The 11296-nt window shown below is 36.1% G+C and overlaps 1 protein-coding gene across 4 annotated transcripts in view; it reads left to right on the top strand.

The window, feature by feature from the left end:
- Positions 1-11296, top strand: part of AATF (apoptosis antagonizing transcription factor) — a 122006-nt gene that overhangs the window by 49965 nt on the left and 60745 nt on the right. For all 4 annotated transcript variants that reach the window (XM_023522862.1, XM_023522861.1, XM_011379393.2 and 1 more), the window contains exon 9: positions 10147-10214. In XM_023522862.1, coding sequence (XP_023378630.1) covers positions 10147-10214 — 68 coding nt within the window. The remainder of the gene's footprint in view (positions 1-10146; positions 10215-11296) is intronic.

The raw sequence follows: 11296 nt of genomic DNA, 5'->3' as shown, positions 1-11296 counted from the left end.
GGAAGGCTTCTAGATAGAGGGAATTGTGTGATCAGCAGTTGGTGGGGGTAGTTCCAGGTCATGGAAAGGGAATAGCAGTTCTTCAAATAGAATACACGATAATGGAAAAGATCACTTTTGCTCCAATTTATCATGGTCTGGTTTGGGAAAATACTGCAAATAATCGCATATTTTTCAAGTACTGACTTACTATTTATGTGACTTTCCTATGCTTTTTACATTTTCTTCTATTCTGCTTTTCTTCATTTCAGATCTTATTTGTTATCTACTGTTGAAAATCAGTAGAAAGGAAAATTGAATTATTGTACTCGTTCATTGTTTGTGGCTGTGGTGATTTAGCTATAGAAGATGTTGAATTTTTTTGTCCCAAATGGGGTTTGAGGATTATCTGTGAGTATTATTACCTGATGTTGATAATATTTCTGTTTATTGACATTTTACTAAATACTTTTCTCTTTTCATCCTTTAAAGTCTCAAATCAGTTGTGTGAGGTACAATTATTACCACTTTATGGATGAGGAAACTGAATCTCAGAGGTAAAATAACTTGTCGGAAATCACATAGCTAGTAAGGGCATAGCTGGAACTCAAAACCCAGATATGTCAGATTCGAAAGCTTGTATGGCATTATACTGACTCAGTAGATATTTATACTTGTGTTGAACCGTGCAGCACACATACTCATATAATTGAAAGTTCATCTCTAGAAGCATTAGATCTTAGAAAATGGGAGAAGGAATCCTACAACTAAGATTCGACAAATCTATTTCACAGATAAGAGATATTTAAATAGAAAACACTGTATTAGAATTAATTCAGATCTTTATTACAAAAATGTCAAGACACCTTTTTGGCAATAAAAGGACCAACTCAGAGCTACTACAGAAAGGGTCAGGGTATGGGAGTGGGGTTAGAGGAAACACAAAAGATTTGTTTCCTCTCTCCTTTCCCTGAGAAGAGCCAACTTTTTTCTTCGCGAAATAAGACCCGAGAGAGGATAGATCTACATCATTTTAACAGTAAAAGAATGAGAAGTGTTTTAAGATCTTTTCATTTTTTTTGGATTAAATTTTCATTTATTTATTTTTAAATGTGGGTACTCTTGGGATGGTTAAAAAAGGGGTAAACAAATGAACAGGACAAACAAGCAGAGACTCATGGACATGGACTATAGACTAGTGGTTACTAGAGGGTAGGAGGAGGAGGGAGGTAAACGGGGTAAAGGAGTCAAATATGTGGTGACAGAAAGAAATCTAAATATGGAGGTGAACAAACACACAGTGTAACTATGTATATGCCTTACTGTTAAAGTGTACAGCTGAAACTTACTGGATTTTGTTAACCAATGTCACCATAAAAAATTAATTTAAAAAAAGGAGAGATGGGGAATGTGTATGTGTGCATTTGTGTTTGCTGGAGACACAACATATGTAAAGGAGCAATGTGTTTTATGAGTTTTAGAAGGAGGTATTATCCTAAATAAAAATAATGGAATAGGTGAAAAAAAAGGTAAATCTCACCCACTTAAACCACCCTGTTCTCTAGGCCCTGTCTAAGATGTGTGAGAAAGAAAATATTGTTTGGGGAAGAAGAATTGCTGAAAATTTAATGACAAAAACAAGTAGGTTCTTTAGTTGCTTTGGTAGATAGTTGTACTCTGGATTAGAATCATGGTTTATATAGTATTTCTTTTGTTTAAAACACTGACAGGGAGTGTGCGTGAGTATGATAAAGTAAACAAAAATTTGGTATTTTCTCCTAGAAACAATTTTTTTCCCTATCTGTGTATATATTTATTGAGCTCCTTCAACAGGCCAGTACAGGGAGAATGAGCACAGTCAAATATATATCTTCTGTTCTCTGTGAAGCATATGGTCGGCTAGTGGAGGAAGTAGACTTTAATTTTAGTGATTCACTAATAAAATTTAAGTACAACAAATACATAATGAGTATTTGTGTTGAGGAGTACATGTAAGAAAGATTTCTCTGAGGAAGAGATGACTAAGCTGAGATTTAATGAATGAGGAGAGAAGGAGGTGGGATGTAAGCAGGTAAATAGTTATTGCATGTTCCCGGCAGTGCATGTGCAAAAAAGGGCTCCATGGTTGGAGTGAGCCTGGGAGCATTTCAGGTATAGAGAAAATGCTGGTAGGACCAGAGCATAGAGGTAGAAGGCTAGGCCAGAGAGATAGATAGCTGCCAGATTGTGTTGGGCCTTTAGACTGCAATAAGAATTTTATCTTCGGACACATTTGAATTTTGAAAATATTACTTTGACTATAATGAGAGCAAAATGGAGAAGGGGCAAGAGCAAATGTAAGGAAATTATACTGATGCAGTTGAGACCATGCCAGTTTTATTATTCCTCATTGTTTTCCTAGTGCTCAATAAATATTGAATTAATGAAGAAAGTAATAGTCTATACTAAATAGGGTATAGGCAGTGAAGATATAGAGTAGACAGATTCATGAATTAGTGGATTATATATATAAGGCTTGGAGATGGATTAGGTATTGAGCTTAAGGGAAAAGAAATCCCAGGGATAACTCTTAGGTCATTGAAGCCTTGAGAGTAGAATAAACCTCATAGGGAAGGCATATGAAGTGAGAAGAAGAAGCTTGGAAGTGAGCCTTGAGGAATGTTAGCATTTAATGTTTGGGTAGAAGAGCTGGCTGAATATGGACTAAAACAAGGGAGGTGCCTCAAAGATTCCAAGAAAAGAATGTTTTAGGAAAATGAGAATGTCCAGTGTCACTTGCTGCTTCAGGAAGTCTAGTAAGATGAGTCATGACAGATGTCCATTAGACATGAAGATCTCGAGTTCTTGACATGAGTTATTTCAGTAGAATAATGGAGACAGAAATGTTATAGTGGTATAGAATTGTTTGAGGAGTGAGTGGGCAATGTGGAAAGGAAACAAAAAATAGTTACCTATGGGAGTGGGTTATTTTTGTGACAATTTTATACTAAAGACATGTACAGTAATTTCTTCCTAGCTATTTGAAATTATGTGGATTTAGTTTTTGTATATTTCAAATATAGTGTATAGAAATTGCACATGACTCTTTTTGGGGATAATTTGAAAGGCTGGAAAGCTGAGAACAAACAAAAGAGGTGGTAAAGCAGAAGGCAGAGCAGAAATAGATACATTTTCACTAAGAATTCTTGTGGAAACTAGAAAGGAAGCTGAGGAAAGAGTAAACCCAAGCCTTGTGAGTATGCTTTTTGTATCTTTCAATGACAGAGGGATAGAAACACATGTGAGAGGATTTGATTGCACTTCTTTCACATGCTCGCTATGTATTGGGGAGGGAGTTTGAAAAATCCTGACTCAGCAAGTCTAAGTAAGTTAAATGGAGGATTGCCCCAAGCTTTTTTCCATTTCAAGCATCTGTGGCTATGAATCATGGAAGCCTGAGAGGTAAGAATCAATAACTGTGGGTCACAAATTCAGAAATCCAGGGAATAATGTGGCCATAAAACCAAATGCTTTAAAAATTACTAGGCTCTTAGACAAGGGTGCCAAAACAATTCAATGGGGGAAGAAATAGTCTTTCAGCAAATGGTGCAATTGAATATCCACATGCAAAAGCATGAAGTTGGACTCGTACCTCACACCATACACAGAAATAACTCAAAATGGATAATAGATCTAAATATAAGAGCTAAAACTATAAAACTTTTAGAATAAACAGGAGTAAATCTTTATGTTCTTGGTCGAGGCAGTGGTTTCTTAGATAGAATACCAGAAGCACAAATGACAAAAGAAAAAAAATTGAGCTGTATCAGAATTTAAAACTTCTACTGCAAATCATGCCATCAAGAAAGGGAAAAGACAACCCACAGAATGGGAGTTGTTAAAGTACTGGTATCTAGAATATATAAAGTACTCTTACAACTGAGTAATAAAAAGACAACCTAGTTAAAAAATGTGTAAAGCATTTACACATTTAACTGATTAGACATTTCTCTAAAGAAGGTACGCACATGGGCAGTAAGCACAGGAAGATGCTCAGCCTCGTTAGCCCTCAGAGAAATGCAAATCAAAACCACAGTGAGATACTTTATACTCTTTAGGATGCTATAATCAAAAAGTCAGAGAATAGCAGTGCTGGCAAGGATGCAGAAAAATTGGACCTCTCAAACACTAGTGGTGGGAATATAAACTGGTGCAGCTTCTTTGGAAAACAGTCAGGCAGTTCCTCAAAATTTTAAATATAGAGTAACTATATGACTGAGCTATTCCACTCCTAGGTATATACCCAGGAGAAATGAAAAATATGTTCACACGAGAATTTGTAATGAATGCCTATAGCAGCATTATTCATAATAGCCATGAAGTAAAAACGACTCATATGTCCTTCAACTGATCAATGAATAAAAAATACGGTATAATTCATACAATGGAATATTATTCAGCCATAAAAAGTAATGAAGTACTGACGTATGCTGCAACATGGATGAACCTTGAAAACATGTTAAGTGACAGAAGCCAGTCATAAAAGGCCATATATTATATCCAATTTATCTGAAATGTCTAGAATGGACATATAATAAAGACAAAAAGATTAGTGGTTGCTTAGGGCCATGGGGGTATGTGTCTGGAGTATCCTGGGGATACAAGCTAATAGCTATGGGGTTTCTTTTAGGTGGGATGACAGTGTTCTAAAATTAAATGTGATGAAAATTATATGAATTTTGAATGGGTGAATTGTATGGTAAGTGAATTATATCTCAGTAGAGCTGTTAACAGTTATTTGGCATTATCTGCAGCAAATCAAAATAAATATTATTAGTACTATTTCTAGTGTGTTGCCATGTTTAGGAAACAGAAAAATATTGATAAGAGTTTTAATTGGTATATCTGTGATCCTCCTGTCTTTTTTTTCCTTTGTAGGAATGGTAAAATTTCTCAGTGTGAATTTGCAGTCTGGGAAGATTTTTCAAAAACATTTATACTCTTTTTCTCTGGACATTGCTAAATAAATAGTGACAAATTCTTCTTGGGTTCTCCATTACCTAAGAAATGTAATTCTGTGGTGCTAAGAAGTCCTGAAGGGTAGAAACTTCCCATACTTTTAGTTTTTTCTAATTACTTGCATATTTTTAAATAAAATAATTTATACTACTGTTGAATTATCAACTTCAATCATTTATCAAATCATCTCTTGACTTCCCATTATGGTAGTGAGGCCCTCACTTTCCTATACTCCCTCTCTCTACACTTTAGTTCTCCATTCTGGTGTACTTATTGTCACCGTTTTGTGAAAAAAGAGTATTTACAATATTATGACTATATAGATGTTGTTCACAAGTAATATACTATGATTATATTTCTTACAAATTTATTTTTTCCTAGAGCTAATAATGCCTTTTTAAAAAAGGATTTGCTTAGTTTTCTATGTATCTCTTGGTATTTTTCTTCCCACATACTCAAAATGCCTTGGGGAAAAAAAAATATGTGTGTGTGTGTGTGTGTGTGTGTGTGTGTGTGTGTGTGTGTATATATGTGTGTGTGTGTGTGTGTGTGTGTGTGTGTGTGTGTATATATACACACGCACATATATATAAAACCTATCACTTTCCCCTCCCTCTGATATTTCCTCTGGAGGACTCCCTTCTAGAGTTCCTTGGACTCTGTTCCTTTCTGGGCCTCTGCCATCTGTAGTCTTGGGACTTGCCTTTGCTTCTTTCCTGAGTTAGACCTGTTTTCTAACATCTCATGTCTTTCTCCTTGCTGTATGCTCTCATTTTACTGAAGCACGTCTTCCTGTGAAGGAGTGTGTGGAAAGTAAATTGTTGAGTCCTTGCATGTGTGAAAATGTCTTCATGTAACTCTCATACTTGGTTAATATTTGGCTGTGCATGGAATTTGAGGTTGAAAGTCATTTTCCTCAGAATTTTGAAAGCATTGCTCAGCCGTCCTCTGGTATCTGCTATTGCTATTGAGATGTCTAATCCCATTTAGATTTTCATTCCTTAATAGATAGAGTGACAATAATTTATTGTCAAAACTGGGACACTTGAGGTGCTTGCCTGAAAGAATACTGGGACAACAGGTATAAACCGGGACTCTGGGGCAAACTAGGACATGCGGTTTCCCTCTTTATATGTGACCTATTTTTTCTCTAATCGTTTAGGATCTTCTCTTTACATCTAGTGTTCCACATTTCATGATGATGTGTCTTGGGAAAGGTCTTTTTTGTTCATTGTACTAGATCCTTTTAGGCTCACTGCTGTCCTTCAATTTGAGGAAATTTTCATTATTATTTCTTTAATAATGTCCCAGCCTTTGTTAGATGTTTGACATTCTGGGTTGCCTTCTAAATTTTTTTCTTTTCTCTCAAGCCAAGAGGATGTTATCTTTTTGCCTTTTCGTTTTATATCTGATTTTCATACATTTATCTTTTAGTTCTATTGAAGTTTATTTTCCTATTTTTTGTTTAACTCTTTGTTTTACTCTTAGAGCATCCAGTTCTTATGGAAGTATATCTTCTTTCTCTTCTCTGAGGATGTTTTTCCTCAGTTCTTCCCTCCTTCCCTTCTCCTTTCCTTCATTCTGTTTGTCCAAGATTTATTTTCTGCATTACTTTCTTGAGCCCTTTTTTTTTTCTATTTGTTTTGGTCTATGTCTGAGGCTTTCCACAGATGCTGGTGATCTTTAACTGTCTCTTCATATTAAGAGTAAGGCATTCGAAGGTATCTCTAAAACCTGAGCAGAGTTTTTTGGCTCCTTTACAATTTTGTTGTGAACTTACCTCTCTTGACTGGAATGCTCTCAAATGCCAGAACTTGGAAATTTTATTTTCTGGGAAGAGGGGGGATCGACCATGCCATTTCTCCAGAAAAGACTCCTTTGCTCTCCTATCTAGGCAGCTTTATATCTGGGTGCTAGCATTCTGTGCATAGGGCTGGGGGAGGAGGCAGAAGGTCCCAGATATTAGCATAGCATCTTTCCTTTTTACCTCATCCCAGCCTTCTGTGCCTCATATTTCTCAGTCCAGAGCTTCTGTAGCTCAGTTTTTTCAGAGAATTAAACTTCTCTACCACCCTCCACCAGGTGAGAGGAGGTGGTAGAGGGGGTTAGTCACTTGGCTGTGTGGAATAATGGAGAAGGCCCAGTAGTTCTGTCCCCTCCCCCTTCTCTACCTTTCATGGTAACTGCTACCCCAAGAGTTCACTCTCATGGGGATTATGCGAGGCCTAATTAGCTCCACCTTCACTTTTATCCCCTCTGGGCACTTGAGTGATAACTTCCTTTCATTCTTCCATCACCTGACTGTCTGAAAATTTTATGAAAATATGCTCTCATTAGCTTTCCCTTTCTCTTCTTTCTTGTGGATTAATACATTTATTTTTTTCCTCTGTTGTCTTTTAGAGAAGTTGAGAAGAGAGAAGAAATAAACTAATGTGTTCAATCTGCCATTTTTAACTGATTCTGGCATGCATTTTTCCTGGCAAAGTATTATAAACGCTGATTAGATGCTGAATAGTACTAGCAGTGCTATTCCTCATGTATGTTGTTATGGGTTAAATAGGTTTTTGTGGGCTGACCTGGAAACCTAATGACATCTATGATTTTCCTCTAGAACTAGAGAAATAATCAAGCTTTTCCGAGTTAACTCTTTGGAGAATTATAACAGACTAGAACAAGAATATTTTATACATCTCTCCATTTTCTCAGTCACATAGAAAATTTCAAATACTGTGATATCATTGTCAAAATTAAAAGCTCCAATAACTGGAACAGAAACCTGAATTTTAATGGAAAAGTTTGTTTTTAAAGGTAAGCTATAAAAATTGAATTAAATTCTTTAGCAATATCCCCAAAGCTTCATTTTTTCATCAACTGTTTTGAAGGCAGTTTCCTAACTAAATTTAAACATGGTGATAGTGATAGCTGTGAGAAATAGTAATAGGAATGGTTTTCTTGTATTTTCTTGCTACTCTCTTATTCCTACCTTGCATACTGCAGGATTTTCTGAAACATTGTACTGAATAAACTATACTCAGCCAGACAGAGCAAGAAAACCATCTTCCTAATCACGAATAAATAAGAAGATCTGTGCAAGGCACTTGGGTAGCAAAAATGTAATCCAGAATATGTGAAGTACACAGAGCGCTTCAAAATAAATGCTGTACCAACTCTGAATTGCAGAGGCCACTGCAAGTGAAATAGATCCACTGCAGTTGTGCTGCTCCAATTTTCAGCCTTCGGGAAGGGCATATGGGGCTTTCTTCCAGAGGATCACCCCTTTTGTGCTGGGGCAGCCTTCCATGCGCAGTTGCCCCCAGTGGCCATGATGGCCCCAGTCTCAAGGGATCAGAGACAATTAGGAAAACCAGGAGTAGTTGTTGTAATCTCTCATGTGGCTGGAACAAGGTAAAGGCAGTGAGATGCAGTCATTTCATTTTTCTTCCTTTTTATGTTTTCTTTCTCTTCTTTTTCTTCTCTTTTTATTCTAAAATTTTTTTTTATTACTAACCTCTCCTCCCTTCCTTCCACCCCAACCTTGCTTTTGACAGCATATTGACTAGGGACCAGAAGCCCATTTTTGCTTAGCCTTAAGGGCAGCTGTTTACAGAGTAGCAGTGTTACATAGGTTTACTGTGTCGTATGTCTGTGTAACACTGGATTTGGATCTTGTATTTAGCTGCCAGAAGTGACTGTGATGAAGTAGGAGAGATAAACTGATAGATTGGCTGCCAGAAAGATGTTGGGAATCAATCAGATAAACAGGGTAAAGAAATAGCTTGCTGTTTTCTAGTGATAATAAACCAGTGGCCTCTGGTCCCCACATTTTTAAATGTAATTGCTGTAGTAATGATGTCCAAAATAAGCAAATGAAAAAACATCACAGGCAGTTTTTTAATTGCAATTGAGATATCCTTTTCCCTTTTGCAATAAAGATTCATCTTATATGGAAATTCATATTTTTATAAATTTGTTTTCCTTCTTCCAGTGCCTACTTACGTAAACAAATGAAAATGAGAGAATGAAATACTTTCATAGGAATTTATTCCTCCTCCTGCTTCTCCCAAAGACTTCAGCTATTTAACTTGGTGAAATATTTATATTGCTACCATGCCTTACCTACAAAACATTTATTTTTGTGAAATAACAAATTTTAAAGTCAAACCTGTATTATAGACAGATGATTAGCAAGAACTAGTTTATTTTGGTATCTTCTCGTAGATTTCTCTCAGAAGATTTTTGAAATTTTTATCTCTTGCTATTTTCTTGTATATAGCACTTATATAGGAGAGATATGTCATTTTATTATTGTAATTTGAATGTCTCCTTTTTTAATGTTTAACTTTTAAATCCATTGCTTCTCTTCACCTAGGACTTTAAGATCCAATGCAGATTCTTACATCTGTGTGAAAGATATAGATTTAGACTTTGATTACATGCAGTGGACTACCCAGTATTAAGCGGAGAGTAGGACAGTAGTTTAGAGTTCTCATGGAGTTAATTGTATAAGATGGGAGACTGGTTCTATGTGTTGTATTTGCAGTAGGCACATATGGCTTTCTTTAGGCTCCCTCTCAAAATTATTGTGGCTGTGAATGTGTCAGTGTCATATATGGTGAAATCACTTAATAGTCAGCATGTTAGAATACCAGCTATGGAAAGCAAGAGAATGAAGTCCACACTTTTAATTATATATAATAAAGGCTTTTGCCTGAGGAAGACCTTTTGATTGCTGGAGGTTATAGGTCAGAAGTTAACCATGTACCATTATCCTATTGGTGAGAAGCTGATGTATTTTCCTTTTTGCCACACAGCCCTTCCCACCTGACCTTTTAAAGATTCTCCATTGATATCGATGAGGTGGACAAAACTAATCATAAAAACAATGAAGGGAATGTTGCACATTCATTGATCCATTTGAAATGAACTGCAGTACAATAAGTCTTCCAAATGGACTCCTGTTCCCAGCTATTGCTATAGCCACCTTTTTAAAGATATATAAATATGAAAGGGTTAATGAGAATTCAGTCATGCTCTTGCCACTGGGTTGTCTCTTATTGATTGTAGTTTTAGAGCTGTCACTATGCCATTCAGAATTCCTACTGTGCCCTTTTAAAGTTAGTTAGTGCTGGGAGATGATAAATAAATCAGTTGCTTTCCTTTTTCCTCTAGCTTCTTCGAGAACTCATAGAACGGAAGACCAGCTCATTGGATCCCAATGATCAGGTGGCCATGGGAAGGTAACTTAGATATGGCTTTCTGTTCATGCAAACAGCCTATACAATAGTTTCTCCCTGTGAGTCCCCTTACTTCTACCTCCAAGGCAGTGATTGGCCCTATAATTATAAAAGTTAAGCAAAATTGTAAGAGCTGGAAAGACAAAGTGATGGAAATCCTAATTTTTTACCCTACGTTGCCTTAAATGCAGTTTGAATAAGAGATTATAAAACACCTAGATGTGTTTGTTTTAAGGTTTGTTTTTCTAAGTCCTTTTTACACTCTATGCTCTTTGGTTTGGGTTGTGATTGTATCTATATCAATCTCTGACCAATGGATAAAAAGCAACCACTGAAATGTGTGCTCTTAGCTGTCAGAATGTGGCACTGTGCACAACAGGTTCCTTGCTCATAGGAGAATCTGCTTTGTTAGAGTCTGCCCTGATTTAGACCTCCACCCCTTCAGTAAAAGCTTCAGCACAATTAGAAATGGAAAGTGGCAGCATTACCCAGATGTCAGGGTAGAATGTAAAGTAGTGAAGGAAGGCTCTTGTGTGTATGCTTCATCCTCTGCTTGGAAAATAAAAAGGGCATTTAGAGTACTACCTAATGAATAGTGTACATTTAAATAGCCATGAGCCATAATTTGCAAAAGCAGGAAAGGAAACAAAAGCTGCAAGTGCCAGAATGGGATTCTGGGCAGAGAAGTATTTTGAGAATGCAATGAAATATCTGTGTTGATGAAATAATTCTATTTGAGTAAAACATTATTTGAATTTCAGGATCTGATGTTGTTGATATTTTGTGTCTCTCTAGAATGTTATAGAGAACTGTTCACTATAAATTTAATGTGATAGAGCAAATTGTATTTAAGTGGTGATTATATTGTACATTTATCTCACTTTACAATAAAATAGATCATGGTAATTAAGATTATATTAAGATTACGGTAATTGAATTTCCCTAGTTTTTTTTTTTTCTGATGTTGAGTTTTCATTGTATAAATCAGGTAAGATGACTAGCTGTTGCTGTTTCTTCTTCATTTTTTCACATACGTTCATACAAGCTATATGTGAAGATTTTCTTAGCCCAGTATCCTTTTTTGA

This window comes from Pteropus vampyrus, unplaced genomic scaffold, assembly GCF_000151845.1.
Source record: "Pteropus vampyrus isolate Shadow unplaced genomic scaffold, Pvam_2.0 Scaffold358, whole genome shotgun sequence".
Classification (NCBI taxonomy): domain Eukaryota; kingdom Metazoa; phylum Chordata; class Mammalia; order Chiroptera; family Pteropodidae; genus Pteropus; species Pteropus vampyrus.
Note: the sequence above shows the minus strand (reverse complement) of the source record. Positions and strands in the feature narration are given on the sequence as shown.